The following is a 16,373-nucleotide window of genomic DNA, read 5'->3' as shown; positions in this document are numbered from 1 at the left end:
TATATTTTCCCAAGTAATGCTCTCATTTACTGCCCTGCAACTTAAGGCTGTGTGTCAAATATGGTTCCCAGTGACCTTTGAGATCCTTCTGGCATCAGAAAAAAAGAAGCACCTGCATTGGGTCACAAGGGGAAGTTTATATCTTGGGAGGAACAAATGCTATTACTGCTTTATTTCACAGCACCGTGTCTGGCATGTAGCAGGAACTGTCAGTGCACTGTATGAATGACAGGTGCAAGTCTTGGGGATTTCTCCTGTAAATACTTTGGGAAGTGGTGGTCCTGCTTCATATTTTGACTCTACCCGTAATTTCCTTGTTCACTAGTGGCCTTCCCTTGTCCCCTGCAGGGTCATATCACTGGCCTCACAGGCGTGATGGAATTTCAGGAGGACAGCTCGAATCCCTGGGTCCATTTTGAAATCCTTGGCACCACCTACAGCGAGACCTTTGGCAAAGACATGTGCAAGGTAAGTCCCAGGGACTGCATATCCCAGCCTTTCTGCCATGGTGCCATTAGAGAAAGCCACAGCCCTGGGGGTCTCTATATTCCCAGCAACTGTTCACTGACAAAGAAAATCTCTCTTCCCATCTCTCTTTCTGCTTCAGTGCTGTTGATGCTGGTGTTTATGGGCGCGAATTTTCCTACACAGGAAGTACCTCTAGTGAGTCTCTGAGATGTCAAGGGAAGACCTGAGTCCTGCTCCCTTCACTAGGGGAATTGCTTTGCTGGTTTCAAAGATCAATGCATTTTCCCTCGAGCTGTGAAGTCAGTCCAACTGTGGGGACAAGTGTAAATTATGGCTGAAGCTGAAACCGAGGTCGTAGCCAAGGACGGGGTGGTGGTGGGGCGTGATATCAGAGAATCGAGACAGGATGCCTGGATTCCCTATATCATGGGGGAAAGTGGAGAATTATAGCCCTTATGTAATAGATAATTGTTAGGAGTTGGCTGAACCGATTCGAGGAGACTCAACAGTTGGTTGTGATCTGATAACTTAAACATGTGGCCTGTTGACATTTCGGAGTAGTCTGGAGATTTGTTTGTAGTTCCATTCAGGATATAGATGGTTCTCTTGTGTCACCATGTAGGTCCAGAGTCTGATGCATAGTGTCAAGGAAATCTGGCTGCCCTGGGTCAGTGAGCCTTGCTTGGGGGACGGTGGATGATAGTCAGAGCATTGGATTAAGACTTAAAGAAAAGTGACTTATGTCTTGCAAAGTGATGTCAAGGCAGGAGAGTGCCTTCAGTTACTGTGGTACGAAAGAGACTTCCCAGCTTGTCATCTGTCTGCTGAGACCACCATTCCTGACCAGCCACAGTGACAAATCAGGAAGCCCACTGTTTCCCTCCCTTCTTTTCACTCATCTTGAATCTCAAGGTCTCCATAGTCTGGGCAGGGTTGGCCGTGGAGTCCCTGTCTCATCTCATGTAGTGGATACTGGAACCCCCAGGCTGGCAACCTGCTGGCCACTCCTGATGTCTGAGAGGGAGAAACACTGCATCCTCCACTTCCTGGGTCAGGTGTCTGGGCCTTCCATGTTGCCAAGGCAACATTTCTCAAAACGACCCAGCAGCCAATAGGAAGCGGGCATCTCTCAGTATAAGGAGCTTCTGAGCAGGAGGCCTGAATGTAATTGAGTTGGAAGGGAAGCTGATTTTCAAGTGGGCTTTATTTTAAAATGTATCTTTTTGTCATTTTAAAATCTGCCCTTAATAACTGCATAGCCCAGTTGTTATCTAGTCTGCCTAGCAGCTTATGGCTGGTAAGAAGTTATCTAGAAAGCATGGAAATGGGATTTACCTTGGTAAATGTTTGTTATTCAGACTCAGGGGCATTTCAGAATGAAGCAAGGGGAGAGAACTAGGAAAGGGAGTCACCAGCTTAGGTCAGCCTTTTAAGGCAGATCCAAGCTATGGCTTTTGGGTAGAGGGTGCTGGATAGCTAGAGTGACTTAAAAGATAAAACCTTGGCAAGAGAGGAAAGACAGCAGAGTGGTTGGCATATGTAAAGAAGGGTTGGGGTGTGAAGGTAGTGAGTGCAAAGATAGTCTTTGGAGGAGCTGTGCTACAGCCACTTGCCTCAGCCAGAGTCACTAGAAGAAATAACTGGAAAATTTACCTGGGATTGCTGTGCTGACTGCTCAAAGGTTCCCTGCAAAGGTGATGCTTGGGGCGTGCGTGCGTGTGTGTGTGTGTGTGTGTGTGTGTGTGTGTGTGTGTGTGTGTGTGTGTGTGTAAAACAACTATAGCAAAGTCCCGGTAGTTTCTTAAAGATTGAAAGCAAGATAATTGTTCCTAGAACAAATGGATACTTTTCTTTAACTAAATACCCTAGGGGGAAGTCTCAGGCAGTGAGTCACCCAGAGTCATCAGATTACAGCCTGGCTAGATAGATTGGATGGCCACCATGATTTTTGCTTTTATAAATAAGAACTGTAACATTCTCTCAACAGGCTAAGCCATGCTCCCAGTATGAGTTTATTTTATTTTATTTTTATCTTATTTTATTTTTGCTCTAATTACTTTTAAGACCACCTTCTTGTAGGAGGATCCTGCATAGCTGGAATTACAGTCTTGTACCACCACATATAGCTTATTGGTTGCCTCACCTGGCCTTGAAACATGATCCTTCCATGTTAGTGACCCTCTTAGTAGCTATATTATATTTCCAAATTCAGCCTGCCTGCCTGCCTTGCCTGCCTGCCTGCCTGCCTTCCTGCCTTGGCTCCTTCAGGCTCTTTTCCTTTCTTTTGTTTTCTGATAGTATGCTAGCACAAAACATTTAGTAGAAACTTCCATTCCTCTTGTATAATGCTCCTCAGTCAGTCATGTGATCGTGAGAGAGCATAGCCCTCATTCTTCAGTGTGTGGTGCTATCAATTTTGTAAAATTTAATTTTATTGTCAGGGTGATATACAGAGGAGTTATAGTTACATACATAATAAGGTAGACAGTACATTTCTTGTGGGATATTGTTACCCCCTCCCATGTTTTTCTCCCACTTTCCCTCCTCCAGCCCCCAAGTTGTAGAGTTCATTTCCAACATATTCTCTTATGTGTATTGCCATTACATTGGTTCACCCTTTCTTCTTTGTCTTACCATTTCATTGATCCCTTTCCTTTCCCTAATTCAAATAAATCAGTTACAGTGACAACAGGGAATAAAACATAGGGGGAAAAAAGAAAAAAAAGAAATAACTTCACATAGTACATTAACAACACTCACAAAGAAAAACCCTTGTTTCCATATCCCGGAGTTTGTTTCGCTTAGCATCATCCTATACGGTCATATGTACATAGCTATTGAGCAATGTACTAATTATTACAAATGAGGGAATCCATGGAGTCTGTGTTTCTTTGGTTCTGGCTGACTGCACTTATTATGATTTTTTCCCAACTCTTAAATACAAGTAATCAATAAGTTGCACAATATATTTAACCCTTTGTTAAAAAGAAGGCTTCAGGGAGGATTTCATCCAATCACAGGTTAGTGTCTGCATATATTGGGTAGATTAATGCTAAGGTATGATGTTCGTATTCTCCAGTTCATGATAGTTTCAATAAAAGATGGGTATGCTGGGACATAAGTACATCATAAGTCAAGGAGCATCTGCATGTCTCCTTCTGAAAAGAAGGTTCTCCAGCTCCGATGTCTGTCCTCAGGCTGCTGATAGTCCTTCCGGAGGCACTCTACCCAACATGCACCTGGCTGGGAGCTACCTGAGCCTCCTCCTTATACAAGCCAGTGCTTTCAAAAGTGCTTTATTTTCCTTTCCCTATCCTTTAAATATCCATCAAAATTTGGACAGATGAATGGAGAGAGGAAAGGCAGAAAATCAGTCATTATATTCAATATACATGTATAAAACTGAAGCTACCGTGACATGAAGGTATGGGTGAGATTATGAAAGATGGGGGAGAATGAGGGAAAGGGATGATATTGGCGATGCATTGTACTCAAAAACTGACTTGTTGAACGGAAAAACCTTTGTACAATTATTTAAGTTTTTTAAAAAATCTTAAGGATCATGAAATTTCAAATAAAACTCCAGGTTTCTTAGTTTATAATTAAAGAAAAATAAGCCCTGTCCAAGTAACTCATGTCTGTAATCCTTGCTACTCACATAGCTGAGATCTGAAGATAATAGTTCAAAGCTGGCCATGGCAGGGAAGTCTGTGAGACTCTTTTCTCCAAGTAAACACCCAAAAAGTTAGAAGGAGAGCTAGAGTGCTAGCCTTGAGCACAAAAACTCAAAGGTAATATCCAGGCCCCGAGTTCAAGGTCTAGTATGGGTATATGCACACAAGAAAAATAAAAATAAGTTGCTTGATGGTTGGTACTCAAAAGCAGTAACTGACTGGAGCTCTAAAACATCTGAAATCTTTTCAGGAATGCCATTCCATTGATCTAGCCTCCTAGTGTGAGTTTATCTTGTACTGGTGCCACATGTCAGTGGCCCGTATCTGCCATTTATCATTGTCATCATCATCATTAATCTCGCCAACATGACTATTTCCTTCTCCATTCTCTTTGAATGTTCAGGTCAGAAACATTCAATAATTAATATTATATTCTCAGTATTTATCTAGATAAAACAGGAATCCTGTCTACTTTTTCCTTATATACCTCAAGCTCAGTGGAAAGACTGGTTCTTTAAGTTCAGCATCTTTGAGGGAACCTAGCTACAGTAGAAGGCAGAGACATGACAAAACCCTTCTCTGGGCTGAGCTACTTATGCTGTTAGGCAATGGTTGTGAGTGGGTCTGGGTGGGCCTTGGATCTTAGGAAGAAATCACAGACCATTCCCATCTTTGCAGTGTATGATATGCAGTATATACTCATGCTTTGTTGCTTGTTTTCCTTTTTCTTTTTCTGGCATTTCAGGACATTCCAGGATCTGTCCAAGCAAGTAGAGATGCCTTACGGCACTGTGCGAGACTCTGCTGTCTATGAATAATTCCGAGCTAAAGGCACCAACCCCCTGGAGCAGGACAGTACATTTGCTGAGCTCTGGAGGGCTATCAGCAAGAATGGAGGGGCTGACAATTGTGTGTCCAACCCTTCAGAGGGCATCAGAAGGTAGGAAGGAATTGGTGCTTGAGCACATGTGCTGAGCCAAGGCTGTGAATGGGCTAATCCTTAAGGTGTGAGACACACTCCCAAGTCTTTGAAATAGGTCTGTACCTGCAAGGTAACCTCTTCTCATATCTTTTTCCATTTTACTTTCTTTGTATTGTAAAGTTGATATGCAGAGGGTTACAGTTACATAAGTAAGGGAATGAGCACATTTCTTCTTGAGCAGTGTTATCCCTCCCTCATTTTCTATCACTTCTCCCATCTCTCGGCACAAATTGTAAAGTTCATTTCCAACATAGTGTCTAGTGAGTATTTCTGTTGCATTATTTTGTCCTTTGTCCCACCATTTCTGTGATTGCCCTTCTCTTTCCCAAGTCAGATAAATTTATATACAAGGCAAAGAATACCAAAATTAAAAATAGTGACAACAGGGGATAAGCCAAAGGGAATGGGGATGAAGGAAAAAAGAAATAACTGCAAATAGAATGCACACACGCACACACACACACACACACGCGCACACACACACACACACACACACACACACACACACACACACACACCCTCTTGTTTCCATATCTTGGAGTTCATTTTAATTCATATGGTCATATATGCATAGCTACTTAGTTATTTTGTTCTGCTAGGATAATCCTAGACATATACTCATTGTTAGAAATGAGGGAAACCATGCAGCCTATGTTCTTTTGGGTCTGGCTTATTTCACTTAATATGATTTTTTTTCAGTCTTTCCATTTCCTAATGAATGAGGTGATGACATTCTTCTGATGGAAGCATAGAATTACATTGTGTAAGCTAGGCATGGTGGCTTGTGCCTGACATCCTAGCTATTCAGGAGACCAAGATCTGAGGATTGTGGTTCAAAGCCAACCCCGGGCACTAAAGTCCATGAGACACTTATCTCCAATTAACCACCAGAAAACCAGAACTGGGGCTGTGGCTCCAGGGGTAGAGTGGTAGCCTTGAACTGAAGAGATCAGGGACAGCATCCAGGCCCTGAGTTTAAGCACCATGGCCAGCAAAAAGAAAGAAAGAAAGAAAGAAAGAAAGAAAGAAAGAAAGAAAGAGAGAAGAGAAAGAGAGAGAGAGAAAGAAAGAAAGAAAGAAAGAAAGAAAGAAAGAAAGAAAGAAAGAATTCCATTGTGTATATATACTACATTTTTTGATTCTTTCATCCACTGAGGGACGTCTGGGTTGGTTACATAACTTAGCTATAGTAAAGTGAATATGCTGCAGTGAATATGATTATGCTGGTAACATTAGTGTGGTCATTTGGATAAATGGCCAGGAGTGGGATTTCTGGGGAGCTCTGTATTTATTCTTTTGAGGAACCTACATATTTCTTTCCAGAGTGGTTGAACATGTTTAAATTGGCACCAACAGTGTAGCATTCTCTCTTGGCTACATTCACACCAGGATCTGTTAAATTTTTTTTCCTAATAATGGCCATTTTTAACTGGGGTGAAGTGGAATCTCAACGTCGTTTTGATTTGCATTTCTTTTATTGCCAAAGATGTTTAACATTTCTTCATGTGCCATTCTTATTTCTTCTTCAGAGAAGTCTCTTTCTAAGTGTTTAGCCCACTTATTAATGGTGTGGTTGCTTCTTTGAGGATTTTTTTTACCAGTCCCAGGGCTTGAATTCAGTGACTAAACACTGTCCTTGGGCTTTCTCAAGGGTAGCACTCTACCACTTGAGCCACAGCATCATTTTTAGCTTTTTCTATATATGTGTAGCAAGGAATCAGACCCAGGTCTTCGTGCAAGCTAGGGAAGCACTTTACCACTAGGCCACACTCCTGGTCCCTCAGGATTTGTTTTGTGGGGAGGTTAATCTCTCCCAAGTTACTCGAGCTAATCTTAAACTTTGGCAAAGTAGCAGGGTATAAAATTAATCCACAAAAACCAACAGCTTTTCTGTAGGCCAACAATGAGAAAAACAAGGGTGAAATCAAGAAAGTAACTCCTTTTGTAATAGTCTCAAAAAATACCTAGGAATTAACTTAACCAAAGATGTGAAGGACTTATATAATGAAAAATTTTAAAATCTGAGAAAGGAAGTTAAAACAGAATTTAAAACCTGAGAGAGGAAACTTAAAAAAAGCCAAGAAAGGAAATTAAAACAGGAAAAACCTCTCATGCTTGCAAATTGGTACGATTAACATCATGAAATGACAATATTACCAAAAGCTATATACGGATTCAATGCAATACCTACCAACATCTCAACAACATTCTTCAATACAATAAAAGAGCAATCTAAAAATTTATATGGAATAATGAAAGACCCTGAAGAGCAAAAATATCCTTAGTAGGAAGAACAGTGCTGGAGGAATATCAATAGCAAACTTCAAACTCTATTATGAAGACAGTTATTAAAAAAAGAAAACAGCTTGATATTGGCACATGAACAGACCTGAGGATCAATGAAATAGAATTGGAGACCCAGAAATGAGCTCACATATCTATGGCTACCTAATGTTTGATAAGGGAGCCAAAAAATGCTAGATGGAAGAAAGACAGCCTCTTCAACAAATGGTGCTTGCAGAATTGGCTATACACATGTAGAAAACTACAGTTAGATCATTATAACTCACGCTGCACCGATTCAATATCAAATGGACCACAGACCTCCATATAAGATCAGATACCTTGAAAATATTACAAGAAGGGATAGAGGATACACTAGGGCTCCTTGGCACAGGCTGACACTGAGTAAAGAGCCAGAATCACAACAAATCAAAGAAAGGCTGGATAAATGGAATTACATTAAACTGCAGAGCTTCTGCATGGCAAAGAAAATAGCTAGCAAAGTAAATAGAAAGACCACAGGTTGGGAAAAGAGCTTCACTAGATATAAAACAGACGATAGCCTATCCTCATATCTTTTTATTTTTCTTTTCTGTTTTTTTCCAGTTCTGGGTCTTGAACACAGGGCCTTAGCACTGTCTTTGGACTTTCCTTCAGGCTAGAGCTCTATCACTTGAGTGGCAGCCTGACTTCCAGCTTTTTCTGTTATGTGTTATGGAAGAATTGAAACTGGTTTTTCATGCATGCTAGGCAAGCACTCTACCACTAGGCCAATCTCCCGGCCCTATCCTCATATCTTAGGTCTCCAGTTTGTTAATTCAGAAACAGAGAGGTTAGGTACCTTGTGACTTTCAAAGGGATGCTATCCAGGGAAGAGCAGGCAGATTAAGCTAAAGCCTTGGCTCTCTGTCTTTATGGGCTTATATAACCGTTGCCTGGGGGTCTTCCTGGTGAAGGTGAAAACATTTGGCAAAAGCAGAAGCAGAGTTATCAGACTTCCAGGGAGTCTGGAAGAAGCTTTAGGAGATTGTGTATGTGGTATGTTAACCAGGAGACTGAGATGGGGAAGACTGTAAACAGGACATGGGGCTTCCTAGATAGGCTGTATTGTGAAGAGGCATGCTTTAATGATGACAGGAAAGGTGACAAACCTGAGATAGAGATTATACAGGAGGTCATGAGAGGAAGCCATAGCCAAAACAAAACAAAACAAAACAAAAACAAAACCAAACAAATAAAGGGTCAGGCACACACCAGCACCCTCTTCAGTAGCTATTAGACTTTGCTTGTTTGTTTTCACTTGATTTCTCACAATGAGCACTGAGGATTGCTATCTCATTTTAGAGATGATTACCAGAGACAGCTTCACACTCTGACTCCTGACTGAGGTTTTGCTGCGTCAGAGCCATGAAAATCCATATGGCGAAATCCACTGAGTTAGATGCAGCTTCCAGGATGCTTCAGCTGGTGGGCACCATTCTGCCTGAGGTGTGGGAATACTACAGGTGCTGCCAACTGTCCCCCAGCTCATTTATGAGTGGTTTGTGAAAGATAAACTGGCCTTGGGGCCAGGACTATGCCTTACTTCACCCAGGGTTCTCTCTCATCCTTCCCCTTTCACATTGTCCCACCAGCCTTGCAGAACTGTTCTCTCTCTGTGTCTCTCTGTCTCTCTGTCTCTCTCTGTCTCTCTCTCTGTCTCTCTGTCTCTCTCTTTCACACACACACACACACACACACACACACACACACACACACACACACACCAGAATAAACTAAAGCAAACCCAAACCAAAACACACCCTCTGTATGTTCCCTTCTCTCTCTGACTAGACAGGGTGTCTCGCTGTTCTTCACAGAGCAATGGATGTCCTGGTGGCAGGATGAAAGTCGTGGGGCACCAGTGCTCACTGCTCTGCAGAAGGAGAGGGTCCCCCAAACCTACAAGCTTCTCCATCCCCTGAAGGTTCACCACTATCCAGGAAGAGAACCCTGAGTTTGTCCACGCCTGGAAAGCCAATCACAGCTTCAGCCCTGTGGGTCCTAGTTACTATGTGAGAACACATAGTTATGTGCTGATGAGACATTTTGTTGTCATCTAGCTCAATAGCAGGAGGTGTCTCTCTCTGGAGCCTGACATGAGTCAGTATGAATTCCCATTCTGCATGAATGGGTCACTCTCTCTGGAACCTCAGAGCTGAGAGAGACCTAGATCAGCTCTTATGGTAGAATTTCCTTAAGACTTACGATACCTAAAAACACATAAAGTAGATTTTGACCACTGACATTTAACTAAAGTAGTTCCATTCTTACAAGATTTATTAGACCTCCTTAATGCCTAGTGCACTCCACTCCAGCCTTGAGCTTAAGGACCTCCTTTCATCCCCAGAGAGTGAATCTTTGTGGTTGAGAGTCACCTCATTTGGAGATAATGAAGTCAAAGCTGAGCTAGGGCCTTTTATGAGTGCAAGGCAGGGGTGGTGTGGCCTTCGAGTTCCCTCTCCCAGATTTCTTTTTCTCTCACAGTAAACAAATGCTCTATCTACAATAGATTTTTATGAAAATCCACTGTAACAATTATCCACAAATCATTTCTTATGAACAAAAGACCCCATAAAGAATGGATAGTTACAGCACATACAAACACTATCCAATTAATATCAAGAAGATACCATGAGCATTTACAAATCAGTAAGAAAAGCTCAAACAATTTAATAGGGAAAAATGGGCAAAAGGCTCACACAGATTTTATAGAAGAAGCAACATATGTGGCCAATAATCATAGGAAGAGATGCTCAAAGTCACTAGTGATCTGTGAAATGCAAATCAAGACCATAAAGATATATCATTTTCCACCAATTAGACTGGCATCAAGTGAGAGGTGGTAGAGAGGATTTGACAGAACAGGTGTTTAATTGCTGCTGGGAGTGTACTCAGTACAACCACTTTGGAAAAGAGTTGGTCATTCTCTTATAAAATGGGACATTGCATAGCTAGATTGTACCAATTCCACTCCTGAGCATATACCTCAAGTACATGTCTCTCAGCACTCCTGGAGATAAGAAAAGCCACAGTAATATTGCCTGTAGAGTCAAAACTCTGGAAACAATCCCCATGACCATTAACAGAGTACAAAAAAACAAAGGTATCTGCAAGGAAATGCATGAACTGTCTTGAATAGTGTATATGAATCTTAGCAGAACGGTATTGAGCAAAATAGAAGTATTAAAGGCAACTAATCGAAGATAATGTGCAGTATCATATCCTTTAAAAAACATAAAATATCCTCATATTCACATCCAAAGTCAGGATAAAATGCAAGAATCATCATTAGTATTTGCTGCAGATGGGAGGCATGGAGCCACAGGAAGAAGGGAAGCATATTGTTGGATGAAAATCAGAGTCAATGCTAAGGTTTAGATAAGCCATTTTATTGTTTATTTCTAATGATAGCACCTAGTAAGTGGTTTGATTATAAATGAGAGTTATACCCAAATAAATGACCTAAAGCAAGGGTTGCAACTGTTATGATTGTGCACATCCATCAATTCTTCCAAAATAAATATAGACTAAGTCAGGCAGAGGTTTGTTCCCCATTCAATCCCTCCCTCCCTCCCTCCCTCCTTTCTCCCTTCCTTCCTCCCTTTCTTCTTTCTTTTTGATTATTTTTAAGTAGATCCACAAAGGAGTTGTCATTTAACAAAGCAGTTTATGAGTACCATATATCTTGATTGATAGTGCTCATTTTGACATTCTCACCCATCCCTCTCCCACATACCCCTTCTCTCACTCATCTTAGTTTTGTAGAATGTGGTCTACATGCCTGCTCTGATATGCCTCAAGATAACTAAAACTTTCCTCTAGAGAGTTGTGGCTTGGCCATTGTGAAGATGTCTTCTCACTCTGGATGCAACACATTGGCAGCCCATCAGAAAGTGTTTATTGGATGTATTGATACTTTTGAGTAAGAGCAAAATCATAAGCAAAACCATCAATGAAAAGTTCAAATAAAGCATTCCTTATCAAATCATACAACTTCTCTGGAACAGAATCTAACCTTTTTACAGTATGCAAGATTTGTTGCTTTCCTGAAATGATTAATGTATAAACTCCCGAGCCACTTTTGGGTAGAGAGGATCGCACATTTACCTTTTACATTTGAATCTGCAATAAAAATGGAGGGCAGTGCTAGAAAAGTGTGGAAAGGTTTTATAATAGTGTCATAAACACAAGTTTACATTTTTTGGAAAGAGAAAAGCTCAGATTCACCTTCCAATTTTCCTTCTTGTATCTGTTTGAGTGGTTAAGAGATGGAAATAGAACCCCCCATCTCTCTTTCTGGATTTATTCCTCCCCACATCCCCCCAGCACAGATTTGGTAATGTGGAGTCCAGGATGTGCAGGTTATATATTCTCATTTCTCAAGTGAAGACCATGCCTTAAATCTGCAACGCGTAAGGGAAAAAATGAGCAAGTAGGGAAATAGGCATTGATGCTACAGTCAAATGAGGGTAACTGCTTCCATTCTCAAATACAACCTGCTTCTTTGCAGTTCAGACAGTCTGGCAAAGATAAGAATGCCCAGTATGTGACTCGTAGGGACAATTACACTTGTAATTTCCAGTTGCTCTTTGATGATACCAGTTCCATTTCCAGAAAGTGCATGGTAGTGGAACAATGGTTAATTGCTATTAAAGTCAAGGAGTTGGGTATCTGCATAACCTTGGAAAGCTGCTATTATTTTTAATTCACCAGTACTGTGGTTTTTAATGACTTGAAACCAATTTAAGTGGGATATGGCTTAGGGAGTGGCAATCACTTTTGTACAGTAGCAGAGGAGGAAAAAAGGTTGTATCATGCTTGTTCAGACTCCATTGGTTCCTGGCAGCATTGCTGAAACAGGGAGGAAGGTAGAGCTTTGGTCCTGATGATGAAACATTTCAAGATGGGACCTGGGAGGAGAGAGAGTTTTTATATCCTAAGAGACTGCAACAAATACTTTTTAATGCAACTGTCTATCTCCAGGGGAGAAAACCCTTCTGCTCCTAAGTGACCTGTGGACAGGCCTCCATTCTACACAGCCATATGGACCTAACTGACACACGAAAGAGGAACCAAGAATGTGGCCAACTAGATCCATGACTCAAATTTGATTTTGTAAAATATGCATGTATTTATTTATTTATCTGTCCACTATATAGAATTTTTATTTCTGCTTTCCCACAGCAGAGTGGTGGGACAGCAACCATATGGTCACATTTTTGTCATCTATACTTTTAGAGAAAAAAATTTAAAGAAAGTGTGTCTAACGCAGAGTTCTGCCCCACCTAATAGCCCACAGACATCTCCAGCAGCTCATCTTCAAGTTCTGTACAGCTGGTAACCTTGAAGTACCTGTAGTAACTCGTTCTCTTGTTCTGCACCCTCACTGGTTCCTTCAATAGTTCATCCTCCAGCTTGGTACAGTCTAGTGGTCTGTAAGCCTCACTAGTCACTTGTTTCCCTGCTCTGTGCCATCTAGTATTGCATGTATCTCTGTAATCAGTGGTCTTCTGGTTTTGTATTATTTGGTTGAAAGGTACCTCTAATGATTTGTTTTGTTGTTATGGATCATCTAGTAGCCCTACTAGCTCATCTTCTAGTTCTGCACCATCTAGTAGCCCATAAACCACTACAATCATTTGTCTTCTTTCTTCATAGCATCTAATAGCCCAAAGGTATTTGTAGAAGCTCATCCTTTAGCTCTGTGCTACTTAGTGACTCATGTTCCTGCAGTAACTCCTGAATTGGTACTAACTAATAATCCATAGGCATTTCCAATCACTTGTCATCTTGCTCTGGACCATATCCTAGCTCCAAGGCACCTCTGGTAGCCTTTCTTTTAGCCCTGCATCATTTAATGCCTTGTATTGTCCTTTCTAGGTTTGATGCTGGCCGCCTAGGACTATACTAGGATAGCTTTTGTCCTGGCCTGATCTAGTTTTCCCTTTGGGTCCAAGGCAATGTGCCAAACTACTTACATGCATTACTGCTTTCTTCATAAACAAATTTCTCCATGATTATATCTCCATAATGTAGAAAATGAACTTGAGCCTCAGAGAGTCTGACTTGCTCAAGGTCATAGAGACCAGTGGTCTAGCCATCCAAACCTCACACCTTCATTGCCTCTGGTGGAAGCTAATGTTGCCATTTCTTTCTTTTTTTTGCAGATAATGATAAATTCTTATTTATTGAAAGACATTCAGTTGAGAAGTAGAGAAATAATTGTTAGGTAAGCTTAAATGGCACATGATTATGATTAAGTTCCACTAATTTTGTATTTCTGAATTTGCTTTCTATGCAGAGCATTATATTCATATAGCAGTAGCAGGAAGAACTGTGTTTTTTCTTTGTCCATCTTCTTGATAAAGTAACATTGCCATTTCTGTTCTTCAATTCCTTTCTACCTGTGTGCATACTTTTTACTTCTGTTTTTTATTAATCTAATACTTTCACACCCACATAGTAAAATGTATGCCTGACCTCAGTTATTAAAAGACTTTTCCCATCTTCCATGTGTCATAGCAAAGATTATTTAGGTATGTGATTTTTATTTATTTTTTATTTCCATATTATTAAAATTATCAATTGGAGAAAACTTTGGGACACAGAGCTACAGAGCTGAGCTGGAAAGTGGTTCAAATTTATAGGATAATAACTATGTGGGATTATTTTTTCTTTTCTTAAGCTTGATGAACTCCATCAAGGAACAGCTCACATAACCCAATTTCTGTGCAGTGCCACGACTGACCTGGACTGCAAAACGATTAAACCTTTCCATAAATCAGACCTAATATTTAATAACATTGTCAACAGGAATATAGTGTTAATACTGCAAGTGTCAATCTTTACAGCTTGTTGAGCTCTTTGAACAAATAGATGAGTAACTTGTCTCAGACCTTGTGGCTAGAAATAGTATTTTTTTTTCCCTAGAGGGAGGTAGCTTCAGAGGCCAATAGTCTTCCCAGAAGTTGTTTTATTTTTCCACTCCGTGAATTTCACTGGGATTATAAAATGTGGATGCAAATGCAGAAATAAACTAGGCCTACAAATCTTATTTATTTCCATCATTGATCCAATGCTTTGGCCTCTTCTCTCAGTACCTGCGTTTGTACCTCCCCTCTTCCTTTCTGCTCTGGGTTGAGGGCTGCTGGAGTCAGAGACTAGTCTGTGACACATAAGATGGTATTCGATGGAAGGACTGTGGACAGATGAGGAACTTTTCTAGTATCTTTCTTTGGAATGATTAATGTAAGGAGGCGTTATACATGAGGCACCAATTTAGCTCTACAAAATGCTAAGGAGGTGAAGTTGCAGATGGCATGAGTTGGTAATTTTGAGGTGCTGGATTAAAATGCCAGAAGGCCTCAAGTGCCAGTGGTTCAGGCCTCTAATCCTCGCTACTCAGGAGGCTGAGATCTGATGATCACAGTTCAAAGTCAGCTCGGGCAGGAAAGTCCACGAGACTCTTATCTTCAATTTTTAAAAGAAAAGTCAGAAGTAGAGCAGTAGTTCAAGTGGTAGAACATTCGCCTTGAGCCAAAAAGATCAAGGACAGTGCGCAAGCCCCAAGTTCAAGCCCCAGGATAGGCACAGAAACAACAACAAAATAACACCCAAATCACTACCACCACTAAAAACTCAGAAGGCTCTGACCCTGATAATGGGAAAGATAAAGTTCTGATTTCCATCAGAAAATGAGCAGGAAGGAAGTAGGAAACTCCCTATGGAGGAACAAAATGGGTTTGTTGGAATGCATTTAGATAACCACTTCATTTCTACACTTTTTGTATCTGCTTAATAGCACTCTATCCGTTTACAGGTTGGATGCTCTCCTCTCTTGATTCATTCATTTATTCACTTACTCATCCATTCAAGAAATGCAGTTCAAGCCATTTCTGCTTAGGAGTTAGGAAATATGTGTTTAAATTCCATTTTAGCCTAATTTAATCCATGGTTTTGAGCTAGTGAAGTCACCTTTCTGAACTATCTGAGAAACTTCAGCAAAGTTTGGCATGATTAGATGTGAGCTTACCAATGTGTCGAATCTAAAGCATCCAATGTGGATTGTAGCCCAAAGCACACACTCTGGTGGATGCCAGCACACTGTTGTAGTATCTTCTATATGTTAGGAAGAAAGATGACAGAATATGAACACAAACACCATTGGTATGCATAAAATAAAATGGCATACATAAAAATTGACATTCATAAAATAAAATGCTTATATATTGTGTTCATTTCCTGAGCTTAACTTATAATTGTACAGTCAGCACCCAACCCAAGATACAGAACACTGACAACACCCACAAGAGTTTTTCTGGATACATCTCCCCATCATCAAAGACAGACACAATTTGTTTCTTGCATGACAAATTAAATTTACTTTTAATTTGGTTTGTATAAGCAGATTCTAAACACTATAAAATTCTGTATGTGCCCTATTTGACCCCCCAAAAGCCTCAGATTTATCCATGATGAAATGGACATCAGTATTCTGTTTTCCTTTTTTTTCCTTTCTTTGCATTTTTGAATGGAATTCCTTTGTAATTAAAAATTTCACCCTTGCTTATCCATTTGTGGTGGTTCATATTTCCGCTGTAACAACTGAGGACTCCTGAGCATGATATGAGTATTCCTAAATAAGTCCAGTCAAGGGAAGCTTCCATTTTATATGAAAATAATAGGAGGACATAATCAAAGGTCATGGTATACATCTGTGTTTACTGCTGTATGAAAGTGAGAAATCAATCCCAATATGGCTCCACCATTTCACACTCCCAGTAGTAATACAACCCTTGATAATTATAATGCTAGACATGCCAATCAATGCTAGCATTGTCACCCCCTGTGACTGCCTTACTTGTAGCCAATTATTTTTTCTTTTAGATTAACTTAGAGTCACTGCAGTGGATGTGAGTAGATAT

General features: G+C 40.6%; 1 protein-coding gene across 1 annotated transcript in view; it reads left to right on the top strand.

The window, feature by feature from the left end:
• LOC150039411 (glutamate receptor ionotropic, delta-1-like) overlaps positions 1-16,373 on the top strand; it is a 112,496-nt gene that overhangs the window by 51,676 nt on the left and 44,447 nt on the right. The window contains 2 exon segments of the mRNA XM_090327833.1: positions 349-468; positions 555-663. Of these exon segments, the coding sequence (XP_090183959.1) occupies positions 349-468; positions 555-663 (229 nt within the window).

Source organism: Megascapheus bottae, unplaced genomic scaffold (genome assembly GCF_031878675.1).
Source record: "Megascapheus bottae isolate mThoBot1 unplaced genomic scaffold, mThoBot2.hap1 HAP1_SCAFFOLD_40, whole genome shotgun sequence".
NCBI classification, from domain to species: Eukaryota; Metazoa; Chordata; class Mammalia; order Rodentia; family Geomyidae; genus Megascapheus; species Megascapheus bottae.
Note: the sequence above shows the minus strand (reverse complement) of the source record. Positions and strands in the feature narration are given on the sequence as shown.